The sequence below is a fragment of the Cnephaeus nilssonii genome, assembly GCF_951640355.1.
Source record: "Cnephaeus nilssonii genome assembly, chromosome: 4".
In the NCBI taxonomy this organism is placed as follows: Eukaryota; Metazoa; Chordata; class Mammalia; order Chiroptera; family Vespertilionidae; genus Cnephaeus; species Cnephaeus nilssonii.
This window is the reverse complement of record NC_137075.1, coordinates 102531003-102554768: the sequence shown is the minus strand read 5'-3', so window position 1 is coordinate 102554768 and position 23766 is coordinate 102531003. Positions and strand designations below refer to the sequence as shown.

The 23766-nt window shown below is 61.2% G+C and overlaps 2 protein-coding genes across 2 annotated transcripts in view; both read left to right on the top strand.

The window, feature by feature from the left end:
- LOC307098323 (uncharacterized protein) overlaps positions 1–22185 on the top strand; it is a gene marked incomplete at both ends in the record, with an annotated part of 27217 nt that extends 5032 nt beyond the window's left edge. Inside the window, 2 exons of the mRNA XM_079769011.1 lie at positions 20960–21937; positions 22028–22185. Coding sequence (XP_079625137.1) covers positions 20960–21937; positions 22028–22185 — 1136 coding nt within the window. The remainder of the gene's footprint in view (positions 1–20959; positions 21938–22027) is intronic.
- On the top strand, positions 22170–23766 carry DIO3 (iodothyronine deiodinase 3). The gene has a single exon (XM_079769788.1). It carries the CDS (start codon positions 22322–22324, stop codon positions 23237–23239), a length of 918 nt encoding a protein of 305 aa, XP_079625914.1. The 5' UTR covers positions 22170–22321; the 3' UTR covers positions 23240–23766.

Sequence of the window (23766 nt, the reverse complement as noted above, 5' to 3'; positions counted from 1 at the left end):
GTACCACATCTGCTTAGTGGCCAAACGAGAGGTCGCCTTGCACCCAAGGGATCCCCCAAGAGCTGGATGGGTCTGCATCTCCTCTGGGTCCAGCACCAGGACCTGGGCAGCGGGGGAGGGCCGGGATGAGCAGACAGAAGCGAGGGGGCCACCACCCGGGAGGCCTGGGCTGGGGCCGGGGGACAGGACAGACAGGTCAGATGACACACCCGTGCAGCCCAGGTTTGAGGCCGGCAGTGGGCGGCTGGGGTGGAACAGAGACTGGGTGCTAGGCGCTGTCAATCTAGGGGGAATTTGGTGGAAACCTGAGGTGTGTTGGGGGACAAGGAGGGTCCAGGACGATGGAGTCCCGAGAGAGTTTGGGGGCACGAGGTTAGACTCTCCTGAGGCGCTGTCTGGCCACTCCCGAGCTTGGTGTCGCCCTCCGCCCCTGTGTCCCACAGAAGCGCTGCCCCACCCTTGGGACTATTTTGAAGCTTCTCCAGGTATCCTCAGTCCCGTCCCCCGTGGCTACCAAGTCCCTCCTGGGTCCTGTGAGAATTTGTGAGCATTTCAGGAGATATGGTTCCCATTCATGCCGCTTAAATCATTAAACGGCTCTTTTGTAAGAGCCATCTGACATTTAGGAAGTCTTTTGATGTCTTTCAAAGGCTTTTTAATAAGTGTTTCTAATCCTTTTCTCTTAAAAACAGGAAGTTCACTTTGCCAATGGTAAACAGCAGAAGGTCGGAGTGTGGTTGGTTGGCGCTGCAGAAGCCACAGGCTCCCGGTGGCTATTAAACCCGCCCGGGCTTGGCCAGGCCCCGGCCAGGCAGCTCCGAGGACAGAGCGGGGACCCTCAAGGAAGGGCTAGGGCTGCAGGACCAACACGTGGGTGACCCCTCCCAGTGCCACGCCAGGCCTTTCCGGGGACCCTCCTCAGGGAATGCCCCCCTCCCCCCACCGTCCAAGCAGAAACCCAGGCTCACCACTCCCCTGCAGAGACCCTCCCTGGCTGCCCCGTGCTCCCCAATCTTCACGTACCTGGGGGTGGGGGGCACAGGACTGGGCTGGGCCCATCTGTCTCCCCACCCATCACTCCCTTGTCCGACAACACTAAACAGCCTGTGAATCCATAATTACTCCATACCCTCGAACACGCTGTCTCTCCCACTCCCCACCCCCCACCCCCGGCCTGGAAAAGATTGCCTCCAGTTTGCCACACAGCGAATTCCTACCCACCCCTCAGTGCCCTTCCCCTCTGAAGCCTTTCCCGACTCCCTGAACATCCTTCCTCCTCGGATCCCAGAGCCTGTGGGTCCTGCTTCGAGCCTCCTTGATGCTCCCAGCACACACAAATATTGATGCATTCATCATTTCCACTACACGGGGACTGTTGTCTATTTACTTCTGCCTAAGGGCCAGGCACCCAGTCGCCCCTCAGCTAGCAGACTCTCCAAGGTCAATGGGGTCTGACCCCTCTTGCAAGCTCCGACTTCCTGGGTACCTTGTTGCCTTCCCTTGCTGGACACCACCCTAAAGTGGCACACGTGAATCGGCACGGAGCCCATTGCCAGATGCAGTCACATGGCCACCCTTAGCTGCAAGGGAAGCTGGGAAATGCAGTCTTCTGGGCAGCCAGGTGCTGGCCGAGAATGGCTACTGGGGAAGAGGCAGTGGGCTGTGCCAAAGCCTGGCTGATGGGCGGCCGTGGGATGAAGGACCGCTGGAAGGAGCTGGGGAGGATGGGGTGTGGGGGGGGTTTCTCATGAGATAAGGCCGCAGAGGAGCGCAGTTGGTGTGGATTTGGGCAGAGGGAGATGTGGAGATATGTTTGGCTGTGTTGAGTGTGACCTGCCTGGGGAACATCCTCATGGAGAAAGTCAGGGGCCACCATGGTGTGGGACACACCTGCAGGGACAGGGCGGTGCTGGGTGGTGACTGGGCCAGGGAGTGCGAGGTGGAGGAAAGGGGAAGAGGAGGGGAGTTGAGAAGGACTGCGGGGGGGCAGTGCAGCTGGGAAGGAGGCAGGAACGCGCCAAGGACAAGAACAGCCCCGAGGAAGAGAAGACACACCTGAGGGAGAGGCTGCTGCCGAGGTCAGGGGCTGAGATGCCCTCCAGGTCTCCCTGCCAACCGTGTTGTGGGGGTGAGGGGGAGGGAGGAAGGGGTGGCCGTCAGACGGGAGGGGGCTGAGGACTGAGCAGGCAGTGGTGCTCCGAAGACAGGAGACCATGAGAGCGAGACAGACGGGGGGAGGCGAGAGGTGCCGTGGCGGGAGCAGGGGCCATCTGCCCACCCCAGCCCTGAGGACAGCCAGGCCCCAGCCTTCACGGGGCAGGGCGGGGTGCAGAGCCCCTTCCCACCTGGGTCACTGAGGCTGCGCCCCTGAGCCGCTCCCAGAGGACACCTGTGCGGGGCAGGGGCGCCAGGCTGCCTTTTCTATCTCAGCTCAGGGGGTCACGTCTGAGGCACTGACCCCAAGCACCATCCTATACCAAAGGCTCTCTCTGTGACCTGCTTTGACCCCTGCCACATTCCACCCTACGGAAGAGGAATCTGGAGCCCAGAGAAGTGAAGGTCACGGCCCTTGGGCGGCAGGGGAGCCTCTGTGGTGGGCAGTGGGGGCCAGAGTTCCCATCCCCTTGACAGACTGGGAAGAGAGACTCAGAGGGGCCGGCCTCACCCCAGGTCCCCTGGCAGCAGGTCAGTTCCGTCCAGTGTGGGCCCTGTCCCTGTGCTGCATGGCTGCCCTTCCGTGACCGTGAAGATGGGAAGGGGGGACCCATGACAGCAGGGCCCCCAGGGAGGCCAGCTGGTCTGGGAACCCTGTAGGGGGCTCATCTAGGAACTGGGAGCTGGCAAGGGGGCACCTTGCCCATCCTCTCTCCTCCCCTCACCGCTGCCCATGAACCTCTGAGGGCCCGGCCCAGCCACCAACTGGCCGCCTGTTCCTGGAAAGACTCGGGTGGGAATTGCCGCCTCGCTGGTCCGGGTCGCCAGCAGTGTGGAGGTCAGCCCAGCAGCCCTGGGCCCCTCCGGGATCACTCATATTTCCAGGAAAATTGCAAAACATTCGAAGAACAAATGATGAATTCCTCGTAATCCTTCCCCCGTTTTCCTAAAAGAAGTGTGGGGTGGGGGCCTCCTGGTCTCCAGGCAGCCCAGAGGGGGCAGGGATGGCCAGAGGAGGCGGGTGGATGAGAGAGGAGTCCGCCAGGGCTTGGGAGGTGGGCAGCTCCGAGGGGGCAGGCAGCTCCTGGCCTGTGAGGTTCTGGAACCCCTTAGCAGATGTCCCAGAGCCTTTCCAGCTCTGCTTGTCATGCCTCCAAGTCACGGCCCAGACACAGACGAGCCTCGCAGGACAGGAGCCAGGACAACCACTTGCATTTACCCCAGGGGGTTGGGGGGCAGCTTTCAAGGACAGGCCCCATCCTGGGTTCACCCCTATGGAATCCCCGCCCCTGGAGTGGAAGCGGGACCCTGTGACTCACTTCTCAGAAGGGACGAGACGGCATGTGCATGCTGAGATGATGAGAGACTGGGCCTCCGCCTCCTGGGCTCCGCAGGCTCACCTGCTTTCAAGGAGGAAGCTGCCATGAACATACACATCTATGTTCATATGTATCAAGAATATATATATACACACACACATCCTTCCTATATAATAAAAGCCTAATATGCAAATCGACCACATGGCCAAAAACTAAGGGCAGCCTCCAGCCGCCAACCAGCAAGAAGTCCAGCCAACCACCCCCTGAGGGATTGGAAGCTGATCCTTCTCGAGATCAACGCAGCCCAAACCTTTGCCTCGATTGAGACCCTGAGCAGAGGACCCAGGTAAGTCGTACCCCAAATCCTGACCCGCAGGGACTATGAGATCATAAATGATGTTGCCTTAAGCCCTGGGTTCTGGGGTACTTTTTTACACACAATACGTAACTAATACAGGTAGCATCAGACGAGGCAGTCAAATGCTGGCTTTGCAAACTTCATGCTGCTGTGTGACCTTGTAATCACTGAACTGGGGATACCTAATCTCCCCCCCACACACACACCCCGAAACACACACACACACACACACACACGCACACGCACACACACACACGCACACGCACACGCACACGCACCATGTGTAAATAAAGGGATGTAGCTCAAGCACCCAGCATAGTGCAGGGCACTTAATGGAGAGACCTGCTCTTCTCACCTCCTCCACCAGGCAGCCTTCCAGGATCCCCCCGCTAGATCCCACCTTCCCTCCAGTGGACACCCCAATGAAGTGGCCTGCATCTCCATCCTAAATGCTTTTTTTCCACTGAGCCTCCATTCCTCCAAGCCCAGGTCTGATGCCCCAACACCACCACTGCTGCCATTGGAGTTAATGTGGTTCTTCCCAATCCGGCAAGAATGCAGCCAGGGGGTCCCACATCAAGTGCCCAACCGAAGCTTGCTCAGGAGGAAAGAAAAAGGCTCCACCAGGGATCCCTGTATGTGAGACAGGACCTGGGACAGTGACCAGGACAGGCAGGGGTAGGGGGCTGCTGCTCAATCCTTCCTCCATCCCTGAGCTCCTCCTCCAGGCCCAGCCTTGTGGGGTACAGGGCCCGAAGGCACTGAGGGTGCAGGTGGGAGGAGGTGCGGCCAGAGTCATCGTGGGGTCCAGAGCAGACCAACTAAAAACACCAGACCCAGTGGCCCCCTGAGACCACAGAACACAGAGCCCCAGAACGCAGGAGGGTGGCCAGTGCAGTGGAGGCCAGAGAACAGTGACCCTGGATGGAGTCACTTCCCAACAAATCGCACTCCCCCTGAAGGGCTCACCCAGGAGGCAAGGACACAACCACTTGGAGGGCAAGCTGACGGACTGGGCCACTGGTCAGCTGGACAACTGGCTCTCAGTGGCTTAGGCATATAGTATCCCCTCACAGAGCCTCAGTTTCCCCAACACACTAGTTCAGAATTTCTCAAAGGGAGGTAACCAGTGATTTTAAAGGGTATCCAGAAAAAATTCTTTCCATTTCAAGTTATTGTCTATGTTCATATATATCAAGAATAGATAGATAGATAGATAGATAGATATCTACACTAATACAAGAGAAAGATGCAAATTGATCGTACCTTCACAACGCCCACCAGCCAATCAGGAGTGAGTATGCAAATTAACCCAACAAAGATGGTGGGTTAATTTGCATACACAGGCGTCAAAGTGGCGGGGGGTGGGGTGGGACACAGGCGTTCCGCACCGCCCCTGCAGCTCTGGGCCTCTGGGCAGCATGGGAAGGCGGAAAGGTGGCTCCAGCCAGAGCGAATGTGGTGCTGGCAGCCAGGGGAAGGAAGGCCCATTCTTGCACAAATCTTCGTGCATCGGGCCTCTAATATATATAATAAAAGCCTAATATGCAAATCGACCAAACGGAACAACCAGTTGCTATGATGCACACTGACCACCAGGGGCAGACGCTCTACGCAGGAGCTGCCCCCAACCTGCAGGCCCTAGGCCAGCCAAGGTGGGTGCCAGCAGCGCCCCCCCCCCCCGCCCCCGATCACCCCACAGAAAGAGATGATAAGCGGGGGGGGGGGGGGGGCAGGTCAGGTGAGTGGGCGACACCAGGCCGACCAAGGCTGGTGCCAGCAAGGTGGCCCACCCCTCCGATTGCCTCGCCCACAGATCGGCCCTGATTGCCAGCCAGGCCTAGGGACCAGATTTTCAGATTCTGTTGTTTAGATCATAAGCACTTAAGTTTAAAAAGCAAGTTGATTTAAATAAAGATATTACAGAAATGATAAAACTGATGATACAAGGATATGACATAAATCATGTTGTGAGATTCTGCGGACCCCTACCTGGCAGAAGAGAGGTCTTAATGGGTGTAGCTAAATAAACAAAGAAGGAGCTTAGGGACCTGTGACCTCTGCATCCAGCCACCCAGTGGGCAGATGGGCAGCCACGTTCGGAGGGCACCAGAGGCTGTCTACCCTTAGAGATGGAGGAGCAGGGCTGCCATGGGGCAGGACTGGGAAGCTGAGGTCAGCACCCAGGGGTGGGGACAGGAAAAGGAGGAAGTGAGGGGAGGGGCCCAGGGTGAGAGTGGGGGCAAAGGTGTGCCCATTATCGCCCCAGCAGGAGGAGCCGCCAGCCTTTGGCTGGGCCCCCGTAAGGTTTCCCTGTGGGTCCCTCCTCAGCTGCCAGGGCCTCTGGGGCACAGGCTGGCTCAGCTCTGGGCAAATTCCACAGCTGGGCACGAACAGAGCAGCCTCCCTCGCAGCTGGGAAGCCTGGGCCCCAGCTCTCCTCAGGGGACCCACTGCCCCACCCCGGCCACACTTTCTCCTATTGACCCGGAGCCAATGGCCATGCCCAGGCCGCAGGGGGCCACCTGGGCCTCCCATCCCCAAAGGATTCAAGTCCAGACCTGTGACTGGGGCCTCTGGGGCCCGCCCACTGTGTGGCTGTCTCCCACCCCACCCCTGCCCCCGCCTCTGCCACTCTGACAACCCCAAGCCATCGACAGATTCTCAGGGCTACAGAAGGACAGACCCTGCTCCCAAGAACTCACATACTGGGGACAGAGCCTCGTGCTTAAAAGCACACTGCAGTGCAGGTGCTAGGCCGGGTGGGTGCAGAGGGTGGAGCCCTAAGTGGGCCTTAAAGGGGGAGTGTTAATTTCCTGGTAAGTGGGGGAGGGGGAAAGCAACCTGGGAGACGTGCTCCACGTGGTGGGAAGTTCCTGGGAGGGCGCTGGCGGCACACGGGCTCCTGAAGGCTGCGGGTGCCCAGGTTCTCCTTATGCAGAGGGTGGGCACTAGGCTGTCCCGAGCGCACCTTCCTACCCTGGGGTCCAGCACCCGCCTGGCCTCTCTGCTCCCCTCCACGTGCTCCTCACCAGCAGCCAACACACCTGTCCCCACTCCCAATCACTCAGAGCCCTCAGACCCATTAGCTCTGTCTGACACCCTATTGGACAGAGTACCTATGGGCCCGCTCCCTGTGCCCAGATCCAGCCTATGGCTGTGCAGCTCTCTGGGCAGATGCCCACCCTTATCCAATCAGAGGCCTCTCTAGTTCTTGGCTTAACCCTAGACCTGCGCCCAGGGGAAGGGCAGGGTGCAGGTCAGGTGAGGGCATGGAGGACCTCGTGACGGGCATTCTCAGCATGTGAGCGGGACTGGCAGTGGCTTTGGGGTACCTCTCAGTTCTTCTGCTCAGTGGCAGAGCATTCCTTAGATGTCAGCGAGCACAACCCCGAGTCTAACCCCGAGTCGGCCCTTGACTCCTCCCTGGCCAGCCCCTCCCCTCCTGTCCATCCCAGCCCCTCCCCATTCCAGACACTTCTGCGCAGCTCAATTCGGTTTCTTCATTCATTCAATGAGCATTTATGGCCCTGTTAGGTGCCAGGTGCTGTGGGGAGGAGGGGGGGCCGGGGGCGGAGCTAGGGTTTCAGCTGTGAGGGAGACACAGCCATCCCCTGGTCCCATGGCCCTGGCTGCAGCAGCCTGGCCAGGGGGTGCCCCCCCAGTCCATGTCTGACCGTGGCCTCCCTCCCTTTAACACCTTCCGTGGTTCCCACCACCCTCCAGAAAAAGCTAGACCCTGCAGTTGACAAAATAATGGTCCCAAAGATGGCCATGTCCCGGTGCTGGGAACCTATGGAGGTGCTACCTTCAGCGCAGAAGGGACTTTGCAGCAGTGATTCAGTCAGGGATCGGAAGTGGGGTCCGGGTGGGGGATGTCCTCAGGAAGCTCCTTTAAATGTGGAGGGGGAGACAGGAGAGTCAGCGGGGTGTGACCTGAGGCTGAAGGGACCAGGGGATGCGGGCGCCTCCCCTGGAGCCTCCGAAGGCCCAGCCCTGCCGCCCGTGCTGGACTCTGACCTGTAAGGTAATAAATGAGTTGGTTTAAGCTGTTACAGCAGCAGTGGGAAACTCATACAGCCCCAGCCCCTCCGGGTGCCCAAGGCCTGCCACCCTCCAGCCTCAGGGAGCCTCTCCCTCCCCCCCTCCCACCCTCAGCTCCCAGCCCCTTGGCCTTCACTCGGCTGCCCCTGCTGCTGATACAACCCTCCTCCTTCCACGGGCCAGGCCAGCGGCTCCTCTCACACAGCCCTCACTGTCCCTCCTCAGGGAGCTCTCTAGACCCTCAGAAGTCTCTCCCTTGAGCACATGGGGAATTTGTTGGGAGGTGATGGGGGAGTCCATGGCCTCCAGATCTTGGAAGAGGCGGGGCGGGGTTTCCAAAAGCCCTGAGCCTCCGGAATGGAAGGACCATCCTTGGAGGACCCACCAGCAGGTGGCTTGCAGTGACCAATGCCTGGCTTTGGATCCCACCACTTCAGACCCAAGTGCTGGCTTCTCGTGGGCTGGGCGCCTACCCAGGGTCAAGGTAGGGTGGGCACCTCAACAGGTGGTCCTGACCTGCGGTCACAGGAAGGGCTGGAATGCCAGGAATGCAGAATCAACAGGTGTCCCCTGCCCCTCCTGGCCCACCTCCCAGGGCTCCGTCACCCCCATCCCAGTATGTCCTACACTGGCCCCCTGCGGCCCCCACCCAGCCATGCGCCCTCAAGGGTCGGCAGCTGAGCACTCACCCTGCTTGGGACCCTTACTGAGCAGAGAGCCCTGCACCTCTGAGCAGCGCCCCCCCCCCCCCCCGGCCCCCTGGGGAAGCATCTGCAGGTCAGGGCTGGAGGAGGAGGCCCTCCAGGAACCACTGCGGCCGCTGCGGGAGCTCAGAGGCTCAGAGCTCGGGGGAAGGCACCGGTCTCCCCACAGGAGGACAGAAGAGCGTCCACACCACAGACCTACAGACAGCCTAGAGACCAGTCCCTCCCTCTCTGGGCCCCGGATCAACACCTCACACCTGCTGGAGTGGCTACTATAAAGTAGAATTTAAGAGAAAAGAACAACTGTGGTGAGGATGTGGAGACATAGGAACCCTACGCACTGTTGGTGGAATGCAAAACGGTGCAAGTTCCTCCAAACAAATTAAACCTAGAGTTACCACATGATCTGGCAATTCCATTGCTGGGTTATGTCCTCAAACGAATTGAAAGCAGGATCTCAAAGAGATGTCTGTCCACCCATGTCCACAGCAGCATTATTCACGGAGGCCAACAGGTGGAGGCCGCCCAGGTGCCCTTCGACAGATAAACGCATACACCAAGTGTGGTCCATCCATATAGTGGAAGGTCACTCCGCCTTAAGAAGGAAGGAGCGTCTGGCACCTGCTACAACGTGGGTGAACCTTGTGTTAAACGAAATAAGCCAGTCACAGAAGGACAAGTATTTTATGATTCCACTTGTCTGAACTCCCTAGAGCAGTCAGACTCATAGAAACAGGACGTACACGGTGGGTGCCAGGGGTTGGGGGAGGGGGATGGGGAGTTGGTGTTGAACAGAGTTTCAGTTTTGCAAGATGAAGGCAGTTCTGGAGATGGATGGTGGTGATGGTTACACAACAACGTGAATGTACTTGGTGCCACTAAGCTGTATTCTAAAAGATGGTTAAAGATGGCCCTGGCTGGGTGGCTCAGTTGGTTGGAGCATCGTCCTGTGCACCAAAAGGTTGTGGGTTTGATTCCCAGCCAGGACACATATCAAAGTTGCAGGTTAAATCCCCGGTCAGGGTGAATATGGGAGGCAACTGATCAGTGTTTCTCTCCCATTAATATTTCTCTCTCCCTCCCTCTCCCCGCCCCGGCCCCTTACCATCTCTCTAAAAATCAATTTAGAGATTTTTGAGAGTCGATCTATGAACCAGGAGATCATGGCTGGATTCCCAGTCAGGGCACATGCCCAGTAGGGGATGTGCAGGAGGCAGCTGACTGATGTTTCTCTCATCGTTGATGTTTCTCTCTCTTCCTCCTCCTTCTCCTCCTCCTCCTCCTCCTCCTCCTCCTCCTCCTCCTCCTCCTCCTCCTCCTCCTCTCTATTCCTCTCTGAAATCAATAAAAATGTATTTTATTAAAGATGATAAATTTCATGTTACATGCATTTTACCACCATTAAGAATATTTAAAACGGGGTGCTCAGTGTGTTTTTTTATAGCCGTGAAGCCCTTTGTATCATGTTGCAGTTGAAAGGGAACCCCAGCTCCTAAAAGCAGGAGAGAGCAAGTTGATGTAGGGGGTGGGACCCCAGGCCCACTTTCTCAGCCCCCACCCTCCACACCGCCACTGGGGTGACCCCCCAGCCTGACACTCCCAGCCCAGGGCCTCTCTGGCCCCTCCCAGGCTGGTGGGTCTCAGAATCCAGGGCTCCAAAAGTGGGGCCCTGTGACAGAAGCTCCTCCTGCCCTCGCCGGCCAGAGCTCCAGGGGCCCTGCACCCCACCTGAGGTCCCTGAGGGATGAGGTATGCCTGCGGAGGGTGGGCCTCCTCCGGAGGGGTCAAGTCAGGACTGCTTCCTGTAGGGCAGCAGGGGCGAACGGGGCACGTGGGCAACCTTGGGGGCCTACAGTTCTGCAATATTAAAATAGGCTTCTGGAAAGGAAACTCGCTTTCCTACTGTGCAGCCATTTCCAGAGGTTCCGAGATCATTAATTTAAGTGCAAGAAAAGTCCTGGTGGAAAACATTCATTGTTACAAGCTGAATGTTTTCATGTGGGTTATTACCTTCCCCCAGCCCTGGGGAGGTGGGGGGGGGGGGTATCGGGAGAGCAAGGAAGAGGAAGGGTGGACCCTTTGAATGGGAAGGTGAGGGGACAGTGCAGGCACAGGGGAGAGGAGAAGTGGCCCTTCTCACTACAGCGGGTTCAGCCCAGGAGAGGAACCCCACACACCAGAGCCTTTAAGCCAGGCTCTCATCTCAGCCTCACTCTGCACGTGGACTGTCACCCACGTGTTCATACTAGATGCACCTGAGCCACTGGAGCCACAGTTACAACGTGGCAGAGCCAGCACTCAGACCCATGGACACATCCCTCCCATGACCCCAGAGCGCCAGCCACGTGCTCTAAAAAGCAGTCTCCAACCTGTGGCTGGCTGACCTCTAGTCACTGGTCATTTAGTCATCCTGCGAAGAGTTGATGGACTTCTCTACCTGGACTGGTACTAATTAGGATACATTTTGGCTACTGTGACAAACGCCGAAAGTACACTGGATTAAACAGGACAGAAGTGTTGTAACGGTCTGAGTTTCAGCAGTCTAGGCTAATGTGGTGGTGACCCAGGTTCCTTCTACCTTGTTGCTCTGTAATCCTCAACCCCCAACTTCTATCCCATAGTCCACATGGCTGCTCCAGCTCCTGCCATCATGTCTGTCGTCCAGCAGTGTGATAGGGAGGAGAAGAAGGGGAAGCCACCTCTCTTCCCTTTAGGGGCAGGACCCCGAGGTTCCACACGTCACTTCTGTCATGTCATTGGCAAGGTTTTAGTCAAATAGCTGCATGTAGCTGAAAGAGAGGCTGAGAACTGGAACGGGCCACCATGCGCCCAGCTCACATTTGGGGTTTATTTTACTTTAGGAAGAGAGGAGAAATGGATAGTGTAGGGGGAGGAATTAGCAATCTTTGCCACTAGAATACAATCTTCCCTTCCTCCCAGGACCAGGGTGAACCAACGTCATGGGGAAAAGACAGCGGCAGATTGCCAGGGGAGGAAAGAGATAATCTGATGAGAAATCTGAGGAGGCTTCCTGGGGGAGGCCACATCTGGGCCAAGCCTTGCAGGACAGCTAGAGTTTGGGAAGAGGAGACGGAAAGGAGTTCCCGAGGGAGAAGGTGGTAGAGCTGGCTGATGGAGCTTGTGTGGAGAAACTGGCTCCATGTGAAGAGCGTGAACTTGGGGCCAGAAGACCTACGTTTGGGTCCTGACTGAGTCAGCGGAGGCACCCAGTCTCCCTGAGCCTTGGTGGGCTCCCTCGTTGGGAGGCTGATGGTCTCCGGCATACCTCCTCACAGGCCTGGAACTTGTTGGTCATGGCGGCCACATTCCATGGCTGGAGCACTGGGTCAGTGTGAGGCGGGGCAGAAGGTGAAGTTAAAAAGGGAAGTGGGGGACACCCCCCACCACGAGGCCTCAAAGGCCAGGCCAAGCGGCTTGGATGTTGCTCAGGAGCCACAGGCACTTGCGTGGCTGGGCAGCATCCTGAGCAGAGAGCAGCTCTCTACACACGACTGGAACATGGAGCGGGAATGCGATCGCAGGTGTGGAAACACAGAGCAAAGTCCCTGGAGAGAGACGCATGGCATGGACCTGCTGCAACCTGGGAACCCTTCAATCCTGACCAGGCATTTGGGAAGACTGCCAGGAGGAGGCAGCCCCGAAGCTGTCAGCCAAAGCAGGAGGGGGGGGGGGAGGACTTGCCCTGGAGGGGACCAGTGAAGGAGGACCCATGATCAGGGCCTAGCAGTACTCCCACCTGAACACTCAGAGCCCGCCCCCCAGCTGAGAGCAGGCGCTGTGCCTGGCCTGCACACACATCCCAGCTGATCCCCAGTGACCTGGTCAGGTGCAGATTCTTGCTCCCAATTCACAGAAGAGGAAGCTGGAGCAGAGAGGGCTGATCACTTCACTGAGGCTGCACAGCAAGGCTCTGGCCCGGCAGCCAGACCAGCGCGCCGGGCGCTGCTGCCCCGTCCTGGGCTTCGGGATGTCCTTCAGGAACGCCTGCCATCACTGCTCTGGGCTCGGAATGGCCTTTCCTCCTGAACAAGGGATAAAACTCCAGAACTGCTCTACCTCCATCACACCCCAAGGCATCCACCCCTTAGGAAGCAGGGAGCGTGATCCCACTGAACAGAAAGACAACCTGAGGTCACAGAGGTGAGGTCTCCTGCCCGGGTCACACAGCCGGTCCCTGGCCGGACAGTGTTTGCATCCAGGTCTCTATGACTCCAGTCCTGGTTCCCAAGTTCCTCTTCTTCCTCTTCTCATCCTCCTCCTCCTGCTCCTCCTCCTCCTCCTCCTCCTCCTCCTCCTCCTCCTCCTCGCTGCGGCCTCTCCTCCCTCCCCCCTCGTTCCTGGCGTGCTCTCAGCAAAGAGAACATGCTCTGAGTCTCTGTTTCCCTGGGAGAAATCCATTTTCAGAATCTGGAGGTGTTAAAATGTGTTCTTTTTTTCCTCCCCAAAGGAGCCCTTCTTGAGGACAGAGGTGCCCCCAGAATCCCTCTAAGGCCACTGCAGGCCAGACCAGAAGCCAGGGCTGCCCCCGTGGGAGGCCATGGCCCCAGCCGTGGTCCCCACACGTGGTCTCAGGGAGGTGACTCTCCATCCAAGGACCGTGAGCGCTCAGGACATGCCCGGACCTCCAGCCTCAACCTCAGAAGATGCTCATTGGCTTCCCTGCCTGGCTGCTGGCAGCAGGTGACCGAGCCCACCTGCCAGGAGGTGCCCAGGGCAGGTCCATGCTGTCTCCACCGGACTGTCCTCCTCTGAGTGACAGCTGGGCCCGTGTTGGTCACAGAAGCCTTTTGCCTTAAAGGGCATAGGCATCGCTGTGAGCATCCTCTAACCCACAGTGCCACCCGGGGAGCTCAAACCGAGGCACAGGGGGCAGCCGGAGAGTGAGGGAGAAGGGAGAGAAGGAAGGGACAGGTCGGAGGGATGTGGCAGGGAAGCCCCGGGTTCCAGTTCTGGCTCCAGACCCGGAGCAGGTAAGTCTGCACAGCTTTGCAGCACCCTCACCCCCACAGGGGTGCTCACCCATGACCCTGAGCCAATGGGATGGGATGTGAGCAGACACAGAATGAGCAGGGCTTTCAAAGAGTTTGTGCACCGGGCTTTCTTTCCATGCCTCCACTTCCCCGTGAGATCAGGCCCAGGAGAGCTGCCAGAGGACCGGGATGCATGAAGCAGAGCAGAGCCACCATCTCAGCCGGGGCCACCCTAAGGCAGCTGACACCAGCCCACCCGCCTCCAGGCAGGCCAGGGAGCCCGCCAAGACCCCAGAGCATCTGAACCTCGCAGCACAGAGAAACAAGCCCTCGTTGTTGTGCCAATAGATGGCGGACCGGGTTCCTCACTCACCAGACACGCCGCACACCCCTCAAGCATCTGAGGCTCAAAAGGCCAAGGGCTTGTTCAGGGTCACACGGGGAGGGGGTGCAAATCCAGAAGCTCTCCCGGCTCCGGCGTCCACCATCTGCTAGCCTGGCAGACAGGTGAGTCAGTCCCAGCCTGCCCGGGGGGCCACGGTCGGTGGAGGGACACAGGTAGGCAGAGCACCCCGGCTGATGCAAGGATCCCGGAATGCAAGGAGTGGCGTTGTGCCAAGCCCTGAAGAAGATCGACTTCTGGAGCTGAGAGTGAGGAAGTGGGGAGGGCCTTCTCGGTGGCCGGACCAGCAGGAGCGATGAAGGACTCTCTTAGTCCACTCTGGCCAAATGGCCATCACCACCATCGCCCACCTACTGCCCATGACACCCCACAATGCCAAGAATATGGACACATTTCTCCCCTTGCAGAGCCAGGCTGCCACCCCACTCCCCCCGCATCAGACCCATCAGACCCATCAGACCCATCAGACACTGTCTGGGAAAAGGCGGTCATACACACAGGGCTGCTCCTCCAACCCTTTGGTGCCAGGCTCTCCACAAACCCCTAAGCAAAGGGTACCAGCACCCTCCTCGTAGATGAGCAGCTGCAGCCCAGAGAGGTTCGGGAACATGCCCACAGGAAGCAGGGCCAGGATTTGCATCAAGTCGGTGAGATTCCAAAGGTCAAAGGTCCCCTCAGATGGAAAGGCCTGGTCCTTATAGGTCGATGGCCTCAGCTGACCGGCATTCCCACCCGGTTCAGCCTGTGGCCCCTGGAAATGCCATTTTTAGAGAAGTCTTTGCCCTGAACGGCGCTACCAAGCCTCTGACCCTGTGGCCAGGCTGTGGGGGCTGCCGCAGGGCTGGTTTGAGCTGGTCCTGCACCGACATGGGGGTGGGTGCTGTGGGTTCCCCCTCCTGCCACTCCCCCTCCGCATTGTCAGCAGCCGTCTTTCCCCTGACACTGTGAATCCCGAAAGCAAAGCAAACCGGCCCGATCACAATGCGAGGCTTGGACCTCTGCCCACCTGGACATCGTCTCCCGAGGCCCGGGGGCACTTCCAACTCGGTGTATCCCCATAAACTCAGCAACCTCCGCCACAGACCTTCTCCTCCCCGGGGCTCCACTGGGCCAGTGAGGGGCAGGTCATCTCACCCCTCCGGCCCCCCATGCCCTCTTCCCCTGCAGATGGGGCCATCTGCCCCCTGAGCCCCCTGACTGACACCTGTTAACTGGTGAGTATGGGTTTGGGAGTCAGACATAGGCTATGTGTCCTCAGGCAAATCACCTCTCTGCGTCTCAATTTCTCATCTGGGAAATGGGGACAATAAACGTCTGTACCCCGTTAACTATGTGGCACAGGTAACTGCTCAGGAAAGGCAGCCGCTATTGTTATCACGCTCCTTGGTAGTTCGACATGTATGTGTCTCCAGCAGCTCCCCCGCCCCTATCTGGGAGGATCGGCACAGTTCACGTGAGTTGGGACCCCTCTCTGAGAGAGATGGGCACAACACCCAGATCTGACCAAGGCAGCTGATCCCCGCTAGGCCTCCACAAAGTTTCTGCCTTGAGTGACTGTGCTGTCTCCTCTCTGGGTGGCCAGGACCCCAAAGCCAGGGCTCCTGGGGCCACCTCGCCCACGTGCGGAGAGAGAGCCACCCGAGAACCAAGCTGGGCAGAGGCCAGAGAGGCGGGGCCTTGGCAGCATCCTCTGAGCACCTGGATACAGCCGTGCCTGATGGCATGGCTCCTCCTGGACTTCGCGCTGACTACGGCCAGCAAATTCCGTCTTAGTTAAAGTTACTTTGGATTGAGTTTCTGCCTTGTGCAAACCTGCACCAAAGGCAATTCCTGGGCTCAGGGAGGTGCCTGGGGACCACAAGGCTTTGCTGAGATGGGCCACTGGAACGAGGAAGCCCGCAGCGTGGGGACCTAGCAGGACCTTTTGTGGGCAAGGAGTGGACCAAGCTGGTGGGCACCCGGACACAAGCTCCCGAAGTGCCCGAGAGCCGAGTTACACTTGCTCACAGTGCCTGGCATGTGGTGGGGGCTCGTGCCAGCTGTCACTACTAGTTACACTGCACGTCCGTGCCCTGGACTCTATCCAGGGGCAGTGGGTGTGTGACTCAACTTTTCCTTACAATAACCTCCCTGTCAGGTGATTGCTATGCTCGTTTCTCAGATGGAGGCGCGGAGAGTTTGTGTAACTTGCCCGAGATCACACAGCGTGGCCGCGGTCGAGTGAGTGGGAAGGCAGTGCCGTGCTCCTTCCGGGACACAAAGAGCCATCGCCTTCCTGCCCTTCGTGTCCCCCACCTGCTGCAGAAGGTCCTGAGGAAGACCAGGGGTCTTTGTGGAGGAGCCACGAGGAAGGCTGGAGCGCATCCTCCTCGAGCACGCCTACCCTCCCAGCGCCCTGGCCGGAGACCTGGCTGACTCCCTCCGTTGCATGGACCAGGGTTGGGCAACGGGTCGGTGGCAAGAGGACAGAAGGCTCAGGAGGACACTTCCACCCTAAACCAGCCCAGGGCAGCAGAGAAGCCTCATGAGGGAGCAGGTCCTGTCACCGCTTCCCAGGTCAGCCCTCTGGGGGTCCCGCTGCAACCTGAGCTCCCCTGCTGGCCACGGCCTGGGGGCTGCCCCCTGATGATGCCGAGATTCAGATGGAAACTGAGGCAAGCACAGCCACACGCACAGCCATGCATGAGGCTCAGCGGGACGGTCATTTTTATCTTTCGGACACTGGGAATCAACCAAACACGTTTCGTCACATGGACAACATCTGTCACGGGTCTGTGGCCCATGGGGAGGACACAGCAGCTGCACCGTGTCCCCAGTGGGAAGTGGGTCCTACCGCGTTTTCACTTTTCCTTCTCACTGTGGTACCTCCTGGTGGTCCCTGGTGTCCTCCAGGGACCCGAAAGGCACTGGGGAAGGAGACTGGGTATAAAGACATAGACGCACCCACGTGCGTACCTGGCATTGCCCTGCGTGGCGTAGGGAACATATGTTCGTGACCCCAGGTTCACCTCTCAGCTGAGGAATCTGAGGCTCAGAGAATCAAAGGGACTCAGAGAGGCCCGTCTGCTGGCTGGTTGTACCCCACCTTTTTCCAGAGAGGGTAAGAGACGGACAGGACAGAATGACCTGAAGGTGGCCCTGCAGCCAGCCTCGGGGTTCAGAGCAGGGTCTGTCCTTCACACCTGTGGCTCACACCCCAACGCCCAGGCAGCTTCCCATGCGGGACCTCGGGCAGGCATCGGCCCACCTCCAGAGGGGCCTGCCTGGGCACCTGGGAGCCCTGTGGGCACTCCTGTGTCAGCGTTCAGGGCAGGAACATGTCAGAGCCCACGCTGGGTCTGATGAGTGGGGACAGGCCATGTAGTGAGGACCTCAGAGCTAAGGCGGGAATGGGGCAGGTGAACGATGGTGCTGAGAGTAAATAATGAGGCCAGGAGGCCAGGCGCCTTCCATCCTCAAGTAGGGGTGTCCCAGGCCCGCAGCAGCTGGCAGGGGCAGGACAGGGCCGACAGGACTTCCTGGGACCTCCTGGAGTTTAGAGGCAGCACCGGGAAGGCACTGGGAAGCCCAGTGCAGACGAGGCCGGAGGAAGGCACAGGACATGCCCAGGTCACACAGCAGGTTCCCAGGGCATCGCCCCCTGGGCCTGCTCCTCCCCTTGGCCAAGAGCCCAGGCCCCGAATGCTGCCCAGACACTCCACTCCATCCAGGCCCTGCGGCCCCAACAAGCTCTTCTGGCCTGGCTCCCAGGCTGCCCAACCACTGGGAGCCCCCTCCCCCACCCCCACCCCACCCCTGTCTGCCCCATTCCTGCCTCACACTCCCGGAGGGTGCCCGGCTGGGGCTGGAGAGGGACTGCGACCTGCCATCTTGAGGATACGGCTGAGACCAGACCACTGAGCATAGAGCACCTCCCCCTCCCCCTGCAGGGTGTCCACCTGTGCAGTCTGGCGACACTGGAGTCAGGAGAGGTGGGAGGACGTTTGGAGAGAAATCATTCTTGAAGTCCATGGGAAGTGTGAGCGCATGCATGGGAGGGCCAGGCACCGCGGGGGGGGCCTGCTTATCCAGAAGGGACCCAGGTTGGCCCAGAGGGGACTCCCTGCAGGAGCTCGCTGCGCCCTGGCTGCCAACTCGTCCTGCCTTGCTCACTGCTGCTGGTGTGCAAATGGGCTGAATGGAATACCTTGCAATTCTCCTGAAACGAGTGTTCAGTAAGTCCACACTGCACTCATTGATGCATTCTACAAAAGTTTATTGAGCTTCTCCTGGGTGCCAGGTTCAGGGTCGTCACTGCAGAGGACCCAGCGGCCAGCCTGGGGGAAGCTGGGCCGGGGCAGCAGGCTCAAAACCCGGGGGTGAAACCCGCCCCTGCTGAGGCTGCGGATGCGGGATGCGGAGGAAGGCTGAAGGCAGGAGGGCACCGGGGAGGGGGGCACAGAGGAAGGCTCAGGTCCCTCTGGGAGACCAGGCAGGCTGGACCCAGGTGGAGGTGAAGGTGGTGGAGAAGGAGGAACGAGAGTCGCCAGAGGAGGGAGAAGGGCTGAGGGAACAGCATGTGTGGGGGCTCAGAGGCAGGACAGTGCCTGGGAATGCCCAGAGCATCAGGAAGCTAATGGAGGGGGTCGGGGGCCAAGATAGGGACAATGACCAAGAAGGGGCTGAAGCCCAGGCAGCCAGGCCACAATGAGGGGGACAAGGGCACAGCCAGCACACACCTGTAGCTGAGGCTGGTCCATCTCCTCCCGGCTGCCTCAGGAGGCCCTCCCGCCCCAAGGAAGTCCCAGCATCAGCCTCTCTGGGCACTGGGAGTTACTCTGCCAGGAGGGAGCCGGTGGCTGCACCACCACACACCCACCCACATGGGGCAATGCGGGGGAGGGGTCAGGGCCCAGGCACACCTCCAAGCCCTCCCTCTCACAGGAGACGGACCCCATGAGGATAGTCTGGGAAGCAGGGAGGCCCCCCCCCGCAAAGCCCAGCACTCCCCTGGTCCCACCCCCTTGCCAAGTTGCTCCTGGACACCACAAGGACCCAGTTCCACTTGTCCCTCCTTGTCTTTCCCCTGCCCGCCCCCTGCTGGAGCTGTGAGAGGGCAGGCAGAATGGGGCAGCCTAGCCAGGCCCAGAGGCCTGGGGCACAGCCCCAGCTCCAACACCGGTCCCCCCCAGGGCAAAGCCTGCAAGGCCACTGGGGCCAGGCCTCTGCGAGAGGCCTGGTGCTCCCCCAAATCCCGGGTGGGTCTTGGCCTTGGGCCAAGATTCTCACTGCTGACCCCTCAGACAGGGTGGGCAGCTGGTAGAACGGGCCAGGCCTAGGGTGAGCTGGGGTGCTACCCTGGGCTGGGGGCAGGGTGGGGCAGGGGCTGCTTGGGGAGGAAAGAGGATTTGAGAGGGAGAGGAGAGGGAGGAAGGAGCAGTGGGGAAAGGGGGCAGGGTTAGCCCTGGAGTGAGCCCCAAGCTGAGATCTGGGTCCCCTAGGCCAAAGGCCAGTACCACCTGGATCTGTCCTCACCTGCGCCAGGTGCGGGGAGCCAGGTGGGACAGAGCACCTTGTCCAGGGTTCTGGAACCCCAAGGTGTGGGTGTAGCCTGTCAGCACAAGGAGCAGAGCAGGTCCCCCAGAGCAGCTGACACCCCTAAGATGCGGCTCCCCTGAGCCTCGGTGGGGCTGGAGGGTGTGTGTATGTCCTCGGAGGCTGCTGGCTGGGTAGGACTGGACGCACCCACAAAGGAGACCAGACAGGCCAGTCTTACATCTGCCCCAGACCACACACGCCATGACCATCACCACATATCCCAGGCAGCACAAAAGGCTCCCCCAGCCCAAGGTGGCTTTGCATTTTCGGAGACTAAATGTGGAAGTTGGGGGGGGGGGGGGCATGGCCCTGCCCAGTTCTGGCGTCAGGACAGGTCCTTGAAGGGCGCCCTCAGAAATCAAAGAATCAGGGCTTAAGAGTTTGTCCAACAAAAGTTGGGACTCCTCTTGCCCCAGCCCAGGAGGCAGCAACCCCAAGCCCCCAACCCTCTCAAGAAACTTGCCAAGTGGCCTCTTCCTATACTCGCCACCCCCAACCCCAACAAAAGAAAAGGAAAGGAAACAACTTTGCTAATGCAGAGGTGCTCTTCGGGAAGACAAATGGGACACCACCTCCATCTCCACTCCACCCACCCCGCAAGTCCCCCACTTCCCGCCCCCCCCCCACCACCACCCCTTGCCACAGCCCCAGCCAGGTTTGGCTCAGAGAGGATTCACTAACCTACCTGAAAGACCCCTACCAGGGTGGCTAGGGGCCCGGACAGGCTCGGAGAAGTAGGGGAAGAGGCTGGCTTCCTTCTGGGGGAGAAGTTCCTGGGCTGTGCAGCCCCCACCCCGGGGCCCCAGGCGGCATAGCAATGGCCTGAGTGGGAGGAAGAGGAGAGGGGCTACGCTCCCACGCCCACCGCCTGCCCCTCGCGGCCCTGTCCTCGCGGGGCCAACAGGAAGCTCACGGGGCAGAGTCCCTCGGAGGCCCGGAAAACCGGAGGGGGGGACCTCCGCACCTGAGTCCTAGTCGTCTATCCCGCGCGCACTGGTCCCGCTGGGTCCCGGCTGAAGGCTCCAAGCCCTGAGGTGGACGTCTCCGGACTGGCTCCCTCGCCGCCGCCGCCGCGAGCGATTTACCCTCGCCCTTTCGGCCCAGCGAGCTCCCACCTCGGCCGGCCGGGGCGCGAGCGAGGTCTCCGTCCCGGGGAGAAGTTCGGCGGCCAGTCCCGGGTCGGGCGGCGCACGGGGCGCAGGCGGCAGCGCCCTCGGACTCGGGCTTAGCCACCGCCACCCAGACAAGTCCCCACGACTGTGCGGGCGTCCCGGACAGCTCGACTCCACAGACGGGGTACAAATCGCTCGGGACCGGGCGCCAGCCGGGCGGAGTCGGAGGGGGACTTGTCCCCAGCTTCAGGGACCGTGGGTCAAGGCACTTCCCCTCCCGGCCGCCCCTGAGACCTAGTCGCCGGTCCCGCGCCCGAGCAATCAGAAGAACGCGGCGGCAGCGCCAATCCAGGCCCCCGCGGAGTTGGGGAGTCGCCCCTCACCCCGAAAGCCTCATTCCCGGTTGAGAGTACGCACTTTCCGCGTCCGTGCGCCTCCGCGACTAGTGGAGCCGCAGCGCTCGCGGTCGGCGAAGGTGGCTCAGCTCGGGCGCTCCAGTCCCGACGTTCCCGGGGCAGAGAGCAACGTCCGGGGACGCACGGGACGGGTGCGCCCGGCGGCCGGGGCTGCGCCGGGCGAGGCAAGCGGCGAGAGGGGAGCGCTCCGGGATTCAGGCAACAGCTACCCCTAGTGGGAGAGCCGCCGGGGCCGCCGCCGCCCCGCGCCCTTGCCCCGCGCCCCGCGCCCGCCGAGCCCCGCGTCCGAAGCGCTCCGGGGTCGGCTGGGCGCAGGGACGGCGCTTCTTTCTCCAGCCCTCCCGTCTGCGGCGCCCGGCGCTCCTCGGCCCGCGGGCCCTGCCCTCCGCACCTCCCGCTGGGCCCCCGGCCGCTGACCCGAGAGCTAAGGCGCGGGGCAGGGACGCGATGGGACGGGGCGGGCGCGGCCGGGGCGGCGCGCAGCAGCCTTGGGCAACGGCGGGGAGCGCCGAGCGCGGTGTGCGTGGCGGGGCCGTGCGGGGGGTGGCCGTGTGCGAGGCGCGAATGTGAGCGCGCGCGGGAGACGAGCGGGCGAGCGGGCTCCGGGAGGCAAGCGGAGCCCGCGGGCGAACAGGGAAGGCGGCAGGGACCCAAAGTTGCCTCCTCGCGGGCCCGCGTCCCCCGTGGGGCGGGAGCCGGGGCCAGCAAAGCGGCGGCCGGGGACCCGGGCCCCGGCGGCACCTGGGCAGCGGACCCGCACGAGCAGCAGCGGCGGGGGCGGCGTTGGCGGCGGCGGCGGCGCGCGGGAAGCGAACCGAAGCTCCGGCGCGGCTCGGCGAGCGCTGGAGAGCTCCACTCAGGTGCGCGGCGAGAGGGGCGCGGGCCGGGGCCGGGCTGCTGGGACCGTAGCCGCGCCAGCGCTCGCACTCACTGGAGGCTCTCCACAGCAGACGCCTGGGTCCCAGGTCCAGCTCGCCGTCCTGGGAGGCAGCCCCGGCCGGGGTCCCCCGCCCCTGAGAGCTGGCTAGGCAGCCCGGCCCCAGGCACGACCGCCCCGGCCGCCCCGCCCTCCGGCCGCCGGCGCCCGCCCCGGGCCCAGGATTGCTGATTTCTAAGGCTTTGGCCCCGCGGCTGGGGCATCCCTCCGGGCTCAAGTTGCAAGGGGGCGGGCCCGGCCGGAGGTGGAGTCTCCCGCCAAGTGAAGCCTCGGCTATAAATCGAGCTCCCTGCACAGCTCCAGCCAGATGCCGGGCCAGGCCGCCCCGCCGTTGTTGGGGGGAGAGGGTGGGGGGTCCCAGGGGGCTTGGGGGGCAGTGGCTACCATGCTCCGCTCCCTCTTGCTTCACGCCCTGAGGCTCTGCGCCCAGACCGCCTCGTGCCTCACGCTCTTCCCGCGCTTCCTCTGCACGGCCTTCATGCTCTGGCTGCTCGACTTCCTGTGCATCCGCAAGCATTTTCTGGGCCGGAGGCGCCGGGGTCGGCCCGAACCCGCAGTAGAGCTCAACAGTGATGAGGAGGAGGTGCCCCCCGACGACCCGCCCATCTGCGTGTCCGACGACAACCGCCTGTGCACCCTGGCGTCGCTGAAGGCGGTGTGGCACGGCCAGAGGTTGGATCTCTTCAAGCAGGCGCACGAGGGCGGCCCGGCGCCCAATTCCCAGGTGGTCCTGCCCGACGGCTTCCAGTACCAGCACATCCTCGATTATGCGCGAGGGGACCGTCCGCTGGTGCTCAATTTCGGCAGCTGCACCTGACCACCGTTCATGGCGCGGATGAGCGCCTTCCGGCGCCTGGTCACCAAGTACCAGCGCCACGTGGACTTTCTCATCATCTACATCGAGGAGGCGCACCCCTCCGACGGCTGGGTCACCACTGACACCCCCTACATCATCCCACAGCACCGAAGCCTGGACGACCGGGTCAGCGCCGCCCGGGTTCTGCAGCAGGGTGTGCCCGGCTGTGCCCTGGTCCTCGACACCATGACCAACTCCAGCAGCTCAGCCTACGGTGCCTACTTCGAGCGTCTCTACGTCATCCAGAGTGGCATCATCATGTACCAGGGCGGCCGCGGCCCTGACGGCTACCAGGTCTCGGAGCTGCGCACCTGGCTGGAGCGCTATGATGACCAGCTGCACGGCGCCCTGCCCCGTCGTCCCGTGTAGGCAACTTGAGGGACCATGGACTGAACTTGGAGGGCCCCGCCTTCGCGCCTTCGAAGCCCACGTGCAAACGAGGTCCCAAACCAGGCCAGGTTTGGCGAGGGCCCGGTGACCAGCTGTGCTGAGCCACAGGTCGCAGGCTGGGTCTGCACCCTCAGCCACGCCATCTGAAGACCCCCCCACCCCGTCCTCTGCTTCTGTGACTGCCCCTGCCTGGCTCGTTCTAAATCCCCTACTGCGTGTGGATGTGGTGCTACCCTTTGCCGCGTGCCCCTGGACCTGTCCCACAGAGACCCCTGCAGGGTTCTCTCGCGCCCCCTCCCCAGAGAAAAGGGCCGAGCCTTTGCCAGGGTCAGCGGCCTCTGCAGAGAGACGCTGGCCGCGCCCTGGCACCTGCGCGCAGCTGTGCTCAGCAGTGTGCGCAGCCCACCCTGGTCGCCCCGCACCACACCTGCCGCCTGGGGAGGGGATGCCGGCTGTTTTGTGTCTGTTTCGTGTCCGTGAGGTGGGGGTGGGGTGGGGGAGGGGGG